The sequence below is a fragment of the Grus americana genome, unplaced genomic scaffold (assembly GCF_028858705.1).
Source record: "Grus americana isolate bGruAme1 unplaced genomic scaffold, bGruAme1.mat scaffold_848, whole genome shotgun sequence".
Classification (NCBI taxonomy): domain Eukaryota; kingdom Metazoa; phylum Chordata; class Aves; order Gruiformes; family Gruidae; genus Grus; species Grus americana.
Window position 1 is genome coordinate 302,622 of NW_026562047.1, and position 16,875 is coordinate 319,496.

A 16,875-nucleotide genomic window follows, 5' to 3' on the forward strand; every position below is an offset into this window, starting at 1 on the left:
AAGGGAGAGACTCATGGAATCATCAAATAACTCAGGTTGGAAGAGAGCCCTGAAGTTCATCTTGTCTGGCTATCCTGCTCAAGGCAGGGTTAACCTGATGAGGTCGCTCAGAGGCTCTGCCCAGTTTGGCATCATCCACAAAGGAGCTGAAAATGCCCTCTGTCACATTGTACAGGGAGTTAATAAAGACATTCAACAGGGTTGGCCCAATCCGACTACATGGAGACTATGGAGACCATGTCAAAGCCCTTGCTAAGGTCCAGGTACGAAACATGCCCTTCTTGTCCCTACCCATGTGGGTTCGGCAGTCCCTTCCTTCTCTTCAAGTGCCTGTAAATCCCTGCAGGTGTATTTGGCCCATCACCTTCTCAGGGACTAAGGTGAGGTTGACCAGCCTGTAATTCTCCCAGTCCTCCTCCTTGCCCTTCTTGAAGAAATGTTTGATGTCTGCCTTTTCTGAGGATCCCAGAACCTCTCTGATTGCTCTGACACGTTTGAGGGCACAATCCAGAAAGGGTGACGCGAGCAGACAGGAGTATTTGCAATGAGCCTGTCCAAGGCGGGTGAGAGGAATCTCAAGGGGAAGTTGGGGGTTGTTCCTGCAGTCACAAATAGAAACGTCAAGGCCCTGTGAGATGTCCGCACCTGAGCTGGCCTCATTGACTCCTCATATACACAGGGGTGTTCAGAGCCACGAGTCCTTCCCTTGCAGACACAGAGGCAGTGCATCGCAGCAGTCACAGTGTCTCTCTGGCCTCTTGTTGCCACTCCGGGAGGAGGCTGGGAGGCACCTCAGCCCTGCAGTGTGTCGCCCTGCCCTGCACTCATCTGAGATGCCCCACGGCATGAGGAATGGACACCGGGACTTAGGTCCAAGGAAGCCCATCCCAGTGCTGCATTCAGGTGGTTTCCCAGGGGAAGTTACTCTCCCAGTGAAGTGACCTCAAGACACTGTCTGTCCCACAAGCCTTTTCTGGCACCTCTGAGGAATAGCTGATGGCATTCATGCTCACTCAGGTTCATCTCCCCACATGCACATGATGTGCATGCTTCTATCTCGTCTGTAAAATGCAGATGTGGACTTCTGACCTAGTCATGCAGTGTCCTCCTTCTGAACAGGAGGGACAAACCACCTCTCTGAGCTGGAGTGAGAAGCCAGTGTTGGGAATGGTGGTTGCAAGGGGCTGGCCTGTGATGATTGCCCTGGGGCACTTTCCTTGGGGTGTCCAGTGACCATGACCAGGCCAGACCCTGCTCTGCTGGTCCTTCAAGGCTATCCCAGGAGGACTGGCTGTGCGAGGACACTGCTGCGTTCCCCCACCCCGCACATTCAAACACTTGGTCTGTTCACTGGTGTTTTCCTCACCAGGGCACTTTCTTGAGCTTGTTCTGGACAGCCACTTTGAAGGAAGACCTACGCCTTCAGGCACTGCCTCAGGAGGTCCCCTTGTCTGACGGAAACACTGTTATGGGGGCAAACTCTGTCAAAGTAGTGCCCATTGCCTGTCCCTGCCTATGATCACAGGACTGCCACGCAGCAGGACTCTGACCAAGCTGCCAGTGCTCTCAGGCCTTGCACCAAAACAAGAGCTCAGAAAGAGAGTGTGGAAGTGAAAAGAGAGCAGCTCAGGAAAGACCAAGCGCTGGTGCTGCTTGGCAGTGCTCCTGTGCTGGGACTCTTTTCCCCTCCACCTGTGCACACAGGCACTGACCTGCAGCTCCAGAAAGGTCTCTCAGGAAGGATCTCAAACAAACCAGTCACTGCAGGGTCCTTTGATTTCTTTAAATGTACAGACAGTCTTGCTTCTCATTAACACACTCTCTGGATCACACAGGAAAGGTAGATCCTGATGCAGAAGAGGGATGAATAATGACATTGCTTTGTGGACCACATTATCATCAGTAAAACAAAAGAAAAAAACCGAAATCCCCCCCAAAACAAAAGCAACAAAAACTTCAGAAGACAGGTTGGGACTGCAATGAGTTATATTATGAGTGATATGGAGATGATGATGAACAGTTTATTGCTTCTGAAAATCATCCCGTCCTCAGTTTCCACACTGCATCCTTGAGCTCCTGGTTCCTCATGCTGTAGATGAGAGGATTCACGGCTGGAGGTACCACCGAGTAAAGAACTGCCATTACCAGATCCAGGGATGGGGAGGACATGGAGGGGGTCTTCAGGTAGGCAAATATGCCAGTGCTGATAAACAGGGAGACCACGGCCAGGTGAGGGAGGCATGTGGAAAAGGCTTTGTGCCGTCCCTGCTCAGAGGGGATCCTCAGCACGGCCCTGAAGATCTGCACATAGGACACCACAATGAAAACAAAACACCCAAAGGCTAAACAGGCACTAACCACAATTAGCCCAACTTCCCTGAGGTAGGCATCTGAGCAGGAGAGCTTGAGGATCTGGGGGATTTCACAGAAGAACTGGTCCACAGCATTGTCGTGGCAGAGGGGTAGGGAAAATGTATTGGCCGTGTGCAGCAGAGCAGTGAGAAACCCACTGCCCCAGGCAGCTGCTGCCATGTGGGCACAAGCTCTGCTGCCCAGGAGGGTCCCGTAGTGCAGGGGTTTGCAGATGGCAACGTAGCGGTCGTAGGCCATGATGGTGAGAAGACAATACTCCCCTACAATAAAGAAGAGAAAGAAAAAGAGCTGTGCAGCACATCCTGAGTAGGAGATGGATCTGTTGTCCCAGAGTGAGCTGGCCATGGCTTTGGGGAGAGTGGTGGAGATGAAGCCCAGGTCTAGAAGGGAGAGGTTGAGGAGGAAGAAGAACATGGGGGTGTGGAGGTGGTGGTCACAGGCTATGGCAGTGATGATGAGGCCGTTTCCCAGGAGGGCAGCCAGGTAGATGCCCAGGAAGAGCCCGAAGTGCAAGAGCTGCAGCTCCCGTGTGTCTGCGAATGCCAGGAGGAGGAACTGGGTGATGGAGCTGTCATTGGACATTTGCTGTCTCTGGGCATTGGGACCTGTCAAAGGAGGAAGAAGTAGTGACAAGTTAGGGTAGACATCTCAGAGAAGTATTTCTTCCAGTTCTCATGGAAACCCCCCAAACCGCCTCTTTCCTTTCAGAAAGACCTTTTGCTGGTCCATTTAGTGAATTCGGGTGGGAGCTGGCTGAGGATCCCCCAAGTGGCACTTCTGCTTGTCGCTGAGAGAAACCTTGTGGGTCCTGTGTGGCAAAGGGACTGTCCCTTTGTGCAGACTGACAGTCTGTCCGTCAGACCCGGTCTCAGTTACCCTAGGCTGTCACCTCCTTGAGCTGGAGAGCGATTGCACCCAGACCCCCCTGAGAAGAAAATGGACAATGGGGTGAATGCAGTTCCCAAGTGCCCATCTCCAAACTCCTCACATTGTCTCAGCTCAGCCCTCCCCTCCCAGCCAGGGACGCAGGGGGCTCATCACAGGTGCTTGCATACACCCTGCCAGCAGCATTTCCATGGCCTTAGTACTGAGGGGCTGCTACGTAACACACAGACGGAACGGGAAGGCTGTGCCCTTCTGGAAGACAGCCTGCAGCACAGCAGGATGGCCCAGGGAAATAACCGAATGTCCTCAAGATCACCTGTCCGGAACAGTGAGTTGGCTCACTGAGCCCTGCAAGCAGCATTGCCCGGAGCTCCCACCTTAGGTGGGAAGAAAGGCAGCATGAAGAGGAGGGGGGAACTGGAGAAATTCCCCAGTGCCCCTGTTGATGGAGGCAGTACGGGGACAAACGGATGAGCACTTGGGAGATTCCCCTCATCAGGGGTCCATCTGCCGAGGAGGTAACTCATGCCGTGGAGCACATGGCCTTCAAGGTGAAGGCCCTGCTGTGTGGCAGAAGAGATCAGGGGCTTGGTCCGGGGAAGGCGTCGGCGCTGTAGCAAATGGCACAGAGGTGCCTGAATTCCCCCCCCTCCCCTGGCATTTCTGGCAGCAGCTTCTTCTCACTCCCTGCCCATATCTCTGCAGCCTGGAGCTGTTCCTGCCGGGATTTGTTTCTCTGTCCCCACATCTCCTCCCTGTCAGTGCTCACAGACCCCATCGCACCCACTGTGTGCTCAGCTCTGCCCTGCAGACCCCTCCTGGAAGCAGGGACATCTCTGTGTGTGCGGGGGCTCAGCAGCAGTTCAGAGAAGTCTGAATTAGAACTAGGGTCTCCGTGCCTTCACCAGAGCAGAAAAATAAATTCCCATCTCCCACTGCCCCCCAGCCAATGAAGAGCGGAAAACTGAAAGCACAGGTTCCTGCACTTTCAGGTACATGTTGCCTTGATGTCCTGCTTCAAAAGGACCCTCTGCAAATGCCCTGGCGGGGGATCTGAACCTGTGAGCACCTCTGACCCATGCAACACCCTCTTGACTCCAGAAGGCCTCTGCCCTGCCAGGCATCACCCCTTCCACCCAGAGCTTATCCCCAGGTGCTGTGGGGAGCTCCCCAGGCAGGCTGAGTGCTGACCCTGGCAGGCAGCAGAGTCCCTGCTCCAGCACACAGCCCCTGGGGTGCAGGGACCCCGCTCTGAAGGACAGCCCTGGGCACCCCTGGCTGCACACCTGGCTGCACACCCTTGCAGCCAGCCCCAGGAGAAGGGAAACTTCGTGTGCTGTCCCTCTGATGGTGCTACGCAGAAGCCCTGCTCTGGAGCATGTCCTTCTCCACAGTAAAGAAACCCTGATTGCCATCCTGCCAGATCTTAGCTGCAGCAAGATGTGTGAGCTCTAGGAAGCCCCTCCAGGACATTTGTGTATCGACCTGGAGCCAGACACTTACCGTGTCAAGGCCTGTGTAGATTTCTCCAACAGCGAACTCTCAGCATTAGCCCACTCCACAGTGCCTGTAATATCTCTGCCGTTTCCCCCTCTGCCCTCGCTGCCTGCAGGCAGTGCCCTCAGCCCTGCTGCGCTTTGCAGAGGAGCTGCTCCTGGGCAGAGCTGTCTCTCTGCAGCGCTGCCCGCTTGCCAGGAGCTCCCTCCATCCCAGGAGCCCAGCCCAGCTCAGCAGCAGAGGACCAGCCCAAGGCAGCACTTTCTCTGCCCCCTCTGGGCTCCCTCCAGGTGTCCCTGGGGCTCTGGGGGAACCTGCTGTGAAACAGCCTGAAGCAATCACTGATGTTCCCTCCCTCCGCTGGGGAAGGACACTTCTTTCCAGTAGAGTCATTTCTCCAAACAGACTGAGTCATGTCCAAGATTCACCTTTTCATGTCCCATCATTAGAGACAGGAAACCAAGACAGTGACCAGGAGGGATCTCCTTTACCTCTGCTGAGGGAAGAGATGCACCCGAGTCATTAGACGCATCTCAGTTGTTTTATAGTCCTGGGGCCGGATGGGGACTCAGCTCCCTGCCACAAACCCTCAGGATGTCGGATTCCTCTTGCCTCAGTTAAGGTGTGCACAAAACAGGCACCTGCATGTGAGCTGCTTGTCCCAGCTCGCATGGTAATTCATGAAGATAAAGGCCATGAGTGAGCTGCTGAGACACAACACCTGGTTATCTTTGAGATGCCAGAGGTGACCAAGATGTGTGCTGGTAACTGCAAGATCTAATGGAGCACTTCCTAGAGACAGGGCAGCATCTGGGGCCATCACCTTGGAGGCTGGTGGGAAATTTCTTTGGCCAGGTGAAATGACAGCAGATGCCCACGTTTATGACAACTGAAACTGTAACTATACCTTAGCTCCAGGGCATCCTATAGAGGTCTTCAACTGACCAAAAGGAGTGCCTTCCTGAGGAACCTGTCCTTCCTGGAGATCTGCTACACGTCAGTCACTCTGCCAAAAATGCTGGTGGGTTTCCTGACGGAAGACGGCAGGATCTCCTTCCTTGGCTGTGCTGCCCAGCTCTATTTCCTGGTTTTGCTGGGCAGCATCGAATGCCTTCTCCTGGCTGCCATGGCCTACGACTGCTACATAGCCATCTGTGACCCCCTGCACTACACCCTCATCATGAGCAGGGGTGTCTGCATCAGACTGCTGGTGGGGTCGTGGGTGGTCGTCGTACCAGTGCAAGTAGGACAGACCTACCAGGTGTTCACTTTGCCCTTCTGTGCATCCCGGGACCTTCGCCACTTTTTCTGGGATGTCCCCCCTCTGCCGGAACTGGCCTGTGCAGACACTTTCTGGAACCAAGTGATGCTGTACACCATCATCCTGGTCTTTGCGATCCTTCCCTTCTCCTTCATAGTTATTTCTTACATTAAAATTATCAGGGCAATTCTGAGAATACCTTCAGTTCTGGGCAGACACAAAGCCTTTTCCACCTGCTCTTCACACCTCGGGGTGGTGACACTCTTCTATGGCTCAGCCACAGTTGTCTACTTAAAGCGACGGTCAAGGGATTCTGTAGACCCTGACAAGTACCTTGCCCTGTTCTACACAATTGTGACCCCCATGTTTAACCCTGTCATCTATAGCCTGAGGAACAAGGAAGTGAGAATTGCCTTGAAGAGACTCCTATGGACAAAGTGATACTACAGAGTATGTAAAATAGCCCCAAATAGTCCCAAATGCCCCACTGGGGTACGTGGTTGCCTGAAAAAAGGCATCCCACATTTGCCCCAAAAAACCCCACATGTCCAGCCTGGCTTCCATCCTCCTCAAGAAGGGGGAAGGTGGCCTGAGCCATTCCTGGTATGTCATGCCCCACCATGATTAATACAAACAGCTCCTTCAAGCTCTGTCTGACCAATGTAAAGTTAAAGGGATATAGCTGAATCGTGGTCAGCAGTCAATGAGGCCCAAAGGTGACACAACCGATGAAGAGATGACTACCCTCAGGTTTGAGAAATCACTTCCTAGACCCCATGGACTGTCTAGAGTGTCACCGCATGGAATCAACCTAAAAACATTAAAAGTCATGAAGGTCATCTTCCCCTGCTATGATGTCTTGCACTGAGTTGTGTAATGCTTCACTAACTTGACAGAAAGAATAAACAAAAAAAGTCACCGGGGGGAAAGTCCAGCACTGGGATAGAGTCCCAGGGACCCATGGAGTGTCTTTTTGCCATGGTTTAATACCAGTCGGCAAGTAAGCACCACACAGCAGCTTGCTCACTCCCCACCCTGGTGGGAAAGGAGAGACTCGGAAGGGTAAAAGTGAGAAAACTGGGGGGCTGAGATAAAGGCAGTTTATTAGGTAAAGCAAAAGCCGTGCACACAAGCAAAGCAAAACAAGGAATTCCTCCATCACTTCCCATCAGCAGGCAGGTGTTCAGCCATCTCCAGGAAAGCAGGGCTCCATCACGCGCAATGGTTACTTGGGAAGACACACACCGTCACTCCCAATGCCCTCTCCTTCCTTCTTTTTCCACCAGCTTTTATGGCTCAACACGATGTCATATGGTATGGAATATCCCTTGGTCAGGTGAGGTCAGCTGTCCCAGCTGTGTCCCCTCCAAACTTCTCGCTGGTGGGATGGTGCGAGAAGCAGAAGAGGCCTTGACATCGTGCAAGCACTGCTCAGCAGTAACTAAACCATCCCTGTGTTATCAACACTGTTTTCAGCACACATCCAAAACACAGCCCCATGCAAGCTACTATGGAGAAAATTAACTCCGTCCCAGCCAAAACCAGCACACGCATTTATGTACTGAATCTGCTTTGCCAGTCTGAAACTGTCTCTTTAAAAAATGAGCCAGTGGGGGGTTGTAGCCCAAATGCCTATGCAGCATGAAGTGGGTTTCCCCAAACGGAGCAGCTTTGCACAATGTCTGCTCCACGAGGGGAAATATCTCAGCCTGCAATTGCAAATGGCTGATGCTGTGGAGGACAAATGTGTTTCCTGAGACAATATTCGATAAGTAAACAATACAAAAAGATTGGGAAGGTGAATGGGTAGGACAGAAACAGGAAAATTGCCCATCCACTGGAGCTCTGCAGAAGGAGGCTGGAGTGGTGCCCAGCATGAGGTGCTACAGTGGGATCAGCACCTAGACAAGACTTTTGTAGGGAAGGCTTTGCAAAGGAATAGCCTGACCTCACCCACCTGAAAAATAGACCCCGGGCAGCGTATTGAAGTGATGGTGAGATATGTCCCGGGGTAAAAGACCTTTGATGAGAGAAGGCTGGAGAGCTTTGGGTTGCAGAGATTGGAGGTAGTCCTCTGGCAATCTGAGTAGACTAAGCTTTGGAAATGAGGAAAATAAAGAAGCTCTCAAGGTTGTTTAAGGAATTAGTGGTACTGTCACTAATAACACGAACAGCACAGTGCTGTAAGGGAATTCCTTCTTTTTCTTCATTAGGATTAATCAAAGCACTTCAATTTCATTCCCAACATTCATTTCTACTTTACAAAAGAGCCATAAGTTCTCAGCAGTTAGCCTCTGGCATGAAGTTCTTAAAACGCAGTGCTGCTTCTCTCACTGTTACCATTTCAATATTACACTTCTTAGACAGTATTGCCCTTAAATTATCCCTGCTTCATCTCTCTCCTCCCTGTTGTGTGGAGGAGAGGGAGGTGGAAGAGGGGAGCTGTTGCTTTTTTAGCCACAGGCGGCCAAGGGACAGACCCCAGCTTATGCAAAAGCACAAAGGAAGACAACATTTCCACGTGGTGTACGCTAAAACAACACCGCTACCTGCATTTCCAGTCTCTGATGTCCTAACTGTGCGGCAGGGAGCCTGGAAGCTCTGAGCTCCCTTCATCTGCCCTGCAATTCAGCATGTAAAATGAAACTAACCTCCTCAAAGAGATTCTTCTGGTTCTCTTCAGAACCTACAGCACCACATTTGCCAGGAGACTGGCCAGGACAGGGAAAGTGGACTCGCATTCCTCTGCACAGAAAGCTTAGGTGTTCCTGGGAATCTCGGGAGGCATGGCATACCGATTCCTGGGTTCAAGGAGCCGCTCAAAGGCTTTGTGTCCATTTCCATAACGGTGGATTCAATGCCTGGCACACGTGGAGCCTCTGTACTGGGATGCTGATGTCTATGGAGCAACCTGCTCCGACCTCCGAGCTGGCCCTGCTTGGAACCAAAGGTAGAACTAGAGACCTCCTGAGTACAGGAGCATTCCACCCTGAATCGTCCTATGACCCCCTGCTGCAGAGACCCCCACCTCCAGCTGAATCCTTTCTCCTGGGGCACACTGCAAGGCACGGGCTTATGGAAGGGTTGTTGGGAAAGGGAGCGCTGGGATCTCTGGTCCAGCCTCCCAGCAAAGGGTGGGGTATCGCCAGTCCCACAGTCAGCTTGGCTGGAAACTGAAGACCTCCAAAGATGGAGATCACAGAGAGTTCTGGGTATCCTGCTGCCGTCAGCAGCACCCTCTGTTCACTCTTTCTGAAGGCCCAGTGTGAAGGTCCCAGGAGGAAACTTGTGGCTGTTGCCTCTGCCAGGATTCAGCTGCCTTTGAGTGCCCTGCTCCTCACCTTCAGCAGACTAAAGAGACCCAGTTCCTTCTGCCTCTCCACACGGCTCGTGCTTTAGGCCCCAACTCTCATCATGACAAACTGCCTCTGGACATTCTCCAGTTTCTCCATCCACCTTTCAAAATGGGAAACCCACTGGCTCATATGGCATCCATCATAACTCCCATGCCCTTCTCCTCAGGACACTCCTCAGCCAGGCACGTCATGGTCCTCATGCATGCGGTTTATTCTGCTCCAGATGCAGACCTTGCCTTTCTGTTGGCCAAAGGCATGAGGGTGTGAAGGTCCCTCTGGCCTGAAACTCCCACATGTCAGCATTCGAGATTTGTGGGTCAATGCCTCCAGCAGCATAGCAATATGGGGATTTCTCTCCTGCCAAGTATCAATAATTGTTCCCTACTCCTCTGCCAGGGCAATGCCCTGGACCTGTTCCGACATGAAATCACCCAGGTCCTCAGGCTCCCCTGCTCAGATGTCCACCTCAGTGAGGCTGGGTTTATTGTGGTTAGTGCCTGTTTAGCATTTGGTGTTTTGTTTTCATCGTGGTGTCCTGTGTGCAGATCTTCAGGGCCGTGCTGAGGATCCCCTCTGAGCAGGGACGGCACAAAGCCTTTTCCACGTGCCTCCCTCACCTGGCCGTGGTCTCCCTGTTTAGCAGCAGTACCGTGTTTGCCCACCTGAAGTCCCCCCAATCTCCTCCCCATCTCTGGATCTGGTGGTAGCTGTTCTGTACTCTGTGGTACCTCCAGTAGTGACACACTATTTACAGCATGAGGAACCGGGAGCTCAAGGATGCCCTTGAGAAAATGATTCCAAGGACATTTTGCTACACTGACAGAATTACCACCTCTGTCCACAAATGATTCCCAGTGTATCTGATTCCAGCTTTTGTTTGTTTGTTTGTTGTGAGGTTGGGTTTTTTTGGTTTGGTTTCCTTTGGTTTAAACTATAATTATCATTATTGCTGTTGATATTTTTCATTCACGGTTTTTATGTTTCTTTCTTCACAAATATTTGCATTTACGTCACTGTATCTGAGTCATGTACCAACTTTGCATCTATAAGTGAGCCTGGCTGCCTTTATAAAAGTATGTTCAACACTGCTCAGAGTTAGTGTGACTCGTAGCATCTCGATAACACAGTGGGATCTCCCCAGTGCAGTGCTTTCTGTCCGGGCTCTTTCTCCAAAGAGGCATGAGGAACTGCCCCACTGAAATTCCTCTTCCTCCATGTGTTTGGGAGCAAAAAGCTCAGCGTCTGTTTGTGACCTTTTAGAGACGAGACGTCGGACGGGATTTATGCGTCATCAGTCGGTGTCTGATGACAGGTAAGATGGTGAGTGTAACTGAGGGGTGTGCCCAGGGCTCTCACACAGGTGACATTAAGGACACCCATCGTCTAGGAGAGGAATCTGGAGCTGCCTGGAGGGCGCAGTGGTTCTCCAGGAGCGGCATGTTCCCAGGGTTGAGTGGGTATGGAAGAGGTCGGCAAAGACGGGGTTGAGGCCTAAAGTACAGGACATGTGCAGACCTCCTCGGGGCACTCTCCAGTTCCTCCCCACCTCTCTATAGCAGCAATTCCCACAGAGGGACACACCGGTCCAGATGTCACCACACCACGGCTCACTGCAGGGGGATGAAAACTCAAGATGTCTGGGGTGGCAGAGCTACTTCTACCACGGCCTCAGATGCAGTTGACCTTGTTCACACTGAGCACGCACCACTGCCTTGTATGGTGTCCCTCATAGTGCCTACAGCACAGAGGACCCAAATCCTTGCCTGCTAGCCAAATCATTGTATTCCCTTCCCTGCATGCAGTAGTCATGCCACTCTCCTCGAGCTGCATTTCCCTCTGGACACCTATCAGACAACTTAATGCAATTTCTGGTGCAATGATTGTGAGGCTTTTGGGGAGTCAGCAGTCCTAGGATGAAAGCAAGCACACATTCAAAATTCACCAGGATTCACATGATTTTGAAGGCTTTTGGAAGATGCGGGTATGAACATGTATCACAGTTTCTGCAGGGGCTATGGGAAAGCCCATACGTACAGTAGTGATGTCTCCAGGAGCTGATCTTAAACTCTCCATCTATCCAGGAGCTGGCCCTGGGATTCCCTCATCCCTCCAGTTACCCCATGGAGAAACACATACACACAGACAAACACACACACACACAGACAAACACACACACGCACACACACACACACAGAGACAAACACACACACACAGAGTCATGTATTTGGTAGCGGGAGGGCTACAGGGAGTGGATCTGCAAGAAGCTGCTAGAAGCTTCCCCTGTGTCCGATAGAGCTGATGCCAGCCGGCTCCAAGACGGACCCAATGCTGGCCAAGGCCAAGCCTATCAGCAACTGTGGCAGTGCCCCTGTGATAACATATTTAAGAAGGAAGAAAAAGAGAGCGACTGAGACTATTTGAGAGGAACAACTCTGCAGACACCAAGGTCAGTGCAGAAGGAGGGGGAGGAGGTGCTCCAGGCGCCAGAGCAGATTCCTTTGCAGCCCATGGAGGTTGATGGTGGAGCAGATATCCACCTGCAGCCCACGGACGACCCCACACTGGGACAGGTGGAGACACCTGAAGGAGGCTGTGACCCTGTGGGAAGCCAGCGCTGGAGCAGGCTCCTGGCAGGACCTGTGGACCCATGAAGAGAGGAGCCAACGCTGGAGCAGTTTTTCTGTCAGGACTTGTGACTCCGCTGGGGGACCCATGCTGGAGCAGTCTGTTCCTGAAGGATTGTACCTTGTGGAAGGGACCCACACTGGAGCAGGTCATGAAGAAATGTAGCCTGTGGGAAGGACTCAAGATGGAGAAGTTCATGGAGGACTGTCTCCTAGGAGAGGGACCTCACGCTGGAGCGGGGGAAGCGTGAGGAGTCCTCCGTGAGGAGGAAGGAGGGGCAGAGACAATGTGTGATGAACTGACCACAACCCCCATTCTCCGTCCCCCCATTCTGCTAGAGGGGGAGGAGGTAGAGAAATCGGGTCACTGAGTCTTTGAGAGGTTTGTGCAATCTCCTCTCAGTACCTGAGGTTTGTTACTCAGCACCAAATACACCATGGGACTCATTAAAATCAAGCAAGTCTTAACGAGCTATCTCTCCCTCTGTGATTTTCTTCAAGTCTTCAAGAGTTGTACAGATAATTGGAGCTGTTTCCCAGTGTAGTTGTGGAGAAAGATTTCAAAGAACTTCTAATAAAGAGGAGGTTTTATTTCCAAGGGTGTATTTTACTACTTTTCAGTTTAGAGAAGAGGTGATGGCAGCATTCCCCAGTAGATCTTGCTCCAGGGTCTCTCCTAAGGATGCCTGGACAGGAGGAAAAGCACTCCCTTGAGGTCTGACACAGCATGGACAGCCTCCACCTCAGCTCCCCAGCCCCACCATTTCTCTCATTGGCCACCGGGGACTTTCCCTTACATCAGACTTCTCCACTGAATTCTGCAGCTGGATGTTACAGCTCCTTTGTACCAACCCGCACTTGCTTTCCTTAGAGAAATGGCTGCACATATTTTTTTTTTTGCCTATTTGCAAGCAAAGAAAAGTCAAGCACGATAAAGTTTCATCGACAATAAAACACACTCTGCACCATATGCTTACTACAAGCTGCCTCTAATGACGTTGCATTTCTACAAGGGATAATCTTATGAGAAATGTTTTAGGTAGGTAGGTAGGTCAGTAGATATATAGATAGATATAGATATAGATATAAACATAACTAAAGAGTTGGCTAAAGAGACAATTAGACTACTTAATGACAGGGCAAGATTTTAACTCCCTGATGTCAAAGCAGCAGCTTTGGGTGGGTGACAGGTATGTGAGTGAACAAAGAGCAGGGAGAGGAGAAAACTGGAGCACAATGGAAAGGGCCTTTGTCTAGACAGTCTGCTGAAAAGATGACTTTACAAAGGGTCATTGTATAATAGACAATAGTTAGATGATGAAATAAGGAAGGTTCAGCACAGAGATAAGGAAAATCTTTTTCTCCATGAGGACATCCAAGCATTGGAACTGGTTTCACAGAGACGTTGTGCCGTCTCTGCCCTTGGGTGTTTTCCAGCCCCCAATGGATAAAGCCTCGAGCAATGTGGCCTGACTCCACATCTGATTCTGCTGCGAGCAGAAGGCCAGAATAGACACCTCCTGAAATCCCATTTAAGAAAGTCGAAACCAAAAAGATGCAGCAGTTTCTTGTCCTCAAGGTCTGCATTTGATGACAGCAGGGAAAGTTCTCAGGTTCCCTGTGACCATGGAAGTAAGTCAGGTTCTTAGTTTAGTCAGAGCAGCTGCAGCTGTCATGCCTTGCTCCAGGCACTGCTGCTCAGGTGCAGGCCTGCTTGACAGGTATCCCCAAACTGTCCTGACCATTTCCTTTGCTTCACCATTCATTCCCTTGTCACTCCCTTCCCACCTCTCCAGTCCTACTCCTTATCCCCTCCCATGCAAAAAGACAACCCCTTTTATCCATTTCCTCACAGGCCCTGCACATTCTCCGTTTGAACCCTTATTTGGTGTTTCTGAGGTGGTTAAACGTTGCTTTCTGCCTTGATTAGCAACTACACTACACTAGTACTCTTTTTCTCATCTGTAGTGTCCTGTGGCTACCTAAGTTATCACCTTGTTAGAGGCACCATGGCTCAGGATGAACATCAGCACAGGTACTTTCAATGTTGGAGGTTCATTCCAGAGGGACCTTGACACACCTGGGGATTTGGCCAGCCGAAACTTGAAGATTTAGAAGGAAAAGCTGCAGAACAACTCCGTGCAGCAGCATGGGCAGTGACCACGCAGGCCAAGGAGTGCCTGGAGGAGAAGGGCCTGTGAGTCATGATGGCTGCCGTAGGAGCCAGTGGGCTTTGCATTCCAAAAGGAAAATGGAGAAAATGGAGAGTGTCCGGGGGAGGTCTGCCAAAATGGAGTGAGGAGCCTAAAGCCTGAGCTGTAGGAGAGTCTGAGGGAACTGGGCCTCTCTAGCTGGCTGAAGGGAAGGCATTGGGCAACCTCATAAGAGCCTGCACCTACCTACCTTGAGAGATGAGGGAGCCGAGCTCTCTTCTGCAGTGGCCAATGAACTGACAGAGGAAACAGCCACAAAGTGCCTCTTGGGAGTTTTGGGCTGAGCCTTAGAAAAAATAACATGGACTAGAAGGAGCACTGCTGTGACCTCCACCTTTGGAGCTCTTCAGGTTTCAGCTCCGCAAAGTCACAGCTACGTGGAGGATGGACTAGAGTCCCCCAGCAGTCTCCTCCTGCCAAGCCTTCCAAGAGCTTGTTCCTTGGCACGTGCTGTACAGGAAGAGATTAAGCTGGAGGTGAGGCTCTCTACATCATAGGATAATTCAGGGTGGAAGGGAGCTCTGGAGGTCTCAAGTGCAATGCCCAGCTGAAAGCAGGGCCAGCTCTGAGATCAGACCAGGTTGCTCAGGAAATGTCAGCATCCACAGAGAGAATTTACACACAAACCAGGTCACCATTACAGAACTGGAGACGAGGCATTTGACCAGTTCCCTGAACACCGCTATCGGTAGGCCATGCCTCCTGAGATTCCTGGGAACATGCACCTTCTTTTCCAAGGACTGGGTTCCTTATGCAAGTTCCCTGGCATATCTCCAGACCATGGAGTGCTTTAGACTGTAAACAGAATTGAAAGAAAGCCTCTGACTTGGGTACTATCAACCTCATTGCTCAAAGAGAGGGATATGGAGGCATCTCAGAGCTTCCACGTTCCTGCTACAGATTCAATGCCTCATAGGAAGGAGCTGAAGAAAACACTTTTGAACTGGTATAGCCTTTAGATCATTTCACATGTGAAGGCTCTGCTCTCTGCTTTCAATCGTTGGCACCCTGCTTTTCCTCACCTGCTTTTCCTTGCTCTCCTGCCAAAACCTGACCAAGTGATGAGAAGAAAGGCAGCAGAAAGGCCCTAGGCCTCCATGAATCAGCTGTGGTCTGGCAGCTGGAGGGCGATGGTGTCATTTCATTGTACACCCCACAAAGAATCCAGCTAGGAAGTGAATCTGCAAGTCTGAATCGACAAGGTCCATGGACAGCCCAGGCTGTGTCTATGGCTGTGACTGGAGACCCATACACCTGCAGTGCAGATCAAGCTGGGGCTGAAAGTGGGCTTCAATGGGCTCCTGGGCCCATGGACAGGGATGCAGGTGGAGGCTGCAGGTTATGCTGGTCAGGGCCATGAAGGCCGATGGATGCTCTCAGGGCCCTGACACTGCCCCCGTGGCATCCCACCTGCCAGTGCCCGCAGGAGGCCAAAGTCTCATTCCCTCATGTGCAGGGCCTGTGCTCTGCTAATCTCCTTCCCCTCGTCCCTGGGGATGTGGGAGACCACATGGTCACTGCAGACTAGGCTGACACTGGTCTTCACAGCCCTGACCAGTTCTTCCTCTTTTGGGAGTACCCCATCCAGGTGAGCAGAAGACTGGGTGGCCCATTTAGAAGCTGACGCACACACACCCCCACGCCTCCATTTAACCTGTTGCGTGTTCCATAGAGAATGTCCATTTATCTGAGCTGCCCTGACATCCCACAGGGCATCCCCCACTTCTCATCTTCCCTGCTGGTCTCTCCTAAAGATGTTCTATCTCCACCTACCACAAAAGCCCTGGGAGGTGTCCATCCCCACCTCGGCTCTTCTTCCATTGACATCACATCTCTGTGAAAAAGTGTGACGAAGAAGGAGTGGCAGAGAGGTTCTGTGCTGACTGTAACCCCTCATTCACCATCCCCCCCGCACCTCTCAGGGTTGGGGCAGGTAGAAGAATTGGGAATGAAGGAGTAATCTGAGCCTGGGGAAAAGGAGTGTGGTGGGGGAATGGTCTTTCATATTTTTGTCATATCAAAAGTCTATTTTAATTGACAATAAATTAAATTGATCTTCCCCAAGTCAGCTCTTCTTTGCCAATGACAGTAATTAGTAAGTGATCTTCCGGTCTTTATCTTGACCTGTGAGCTAATCTATCTTATTGTCTCCCTTTGTCTTTTTGAGTTGGGGCTGTGAATGAGCATCTGAGTGGGTGTCTGGCTGCTGGCCAAGGCTAAGCCACTACAGAACCACCACATCAGGAGTGCTGTGTCCAGTTTGCAGCTCCCCGGCACAAGAAAGACCTTGACAGATTGGAGCAAGTCCTGCAAAGGCAAGAAGGATGGTTGGGGCCTGGAGACCATCATGGACAAGGAAAGGTGGAGAGAGTTGGGGGTTTTTTTGAGAAATCCCTCAGAGTCAAACACTAGAAGAAAGACCCAGGCCAGTTGGTGGGATCTCAAACAATGGATTTTTTTCAATATCTCTTGAGACAAGACCATGAACCCCTGATCTAGCTGGACCTGCCTGAGAATGGGCTTGGCTGAGAGACCAGCTGTGTCAAGAGCTATGGGACTTGGATTGTAATGAGTGTCAGTAGGAAACTGGCATTGGCTCTGTCAGACACAGGGGGAGCTTCTAGCAGCTTCTCACAGAAGCCACCCCTGTAGCCCCCCCGCTACCA

The 16,875-nt window shown here is 51.5% G+C and overlaps 2 protein-coding genes across 2 annotated transcripts; one reads left to right on the forward strand and one right to left on the reverse strand.

The window, feature by feature from the left end:
• Positions 1-2,037: 2,037 nt before the first annotated feature.
• Positions 2,038-5,140, reverse strand: LOC129201225 (olfactory receptor 14A16-like). The gene is made up of 2 exons (XM_054812379.1): positions 4,951-5,140; positions 2,038-2,978 (listed from the first exon to the last, which is right to left on the reverse strand). The coding sequence occupies exons 1-2, from the start codon at positions 4,964-4,966 to the stop codon at positions 2,038-2,040; spliced, it is 957 nt and encodes a 318-aa protein (XP_054668354.1). The 5' UTR covers positions 4,967-5,140.
• A 285-nt stretch (positions 5,141-5,425) lies between these two features.
• Positions 5,426-6,457, forward strand: LOC129201215 (olfactory receptor 10AG1-like). The gene is made up of 2 exons (XM_054812369.1): positions 5,426-5,454; positions 5,668-6,457. Exons 1-2 carry the CDS (start codon positions 5,426-5,428, stop codon positions 6,455-6,457), a joined length of 819 nt encoding a protein of 272 aa, XP_054668344.1.
• Positions 6,458-16,875: the final 10,418 nt, after the last annotated feature.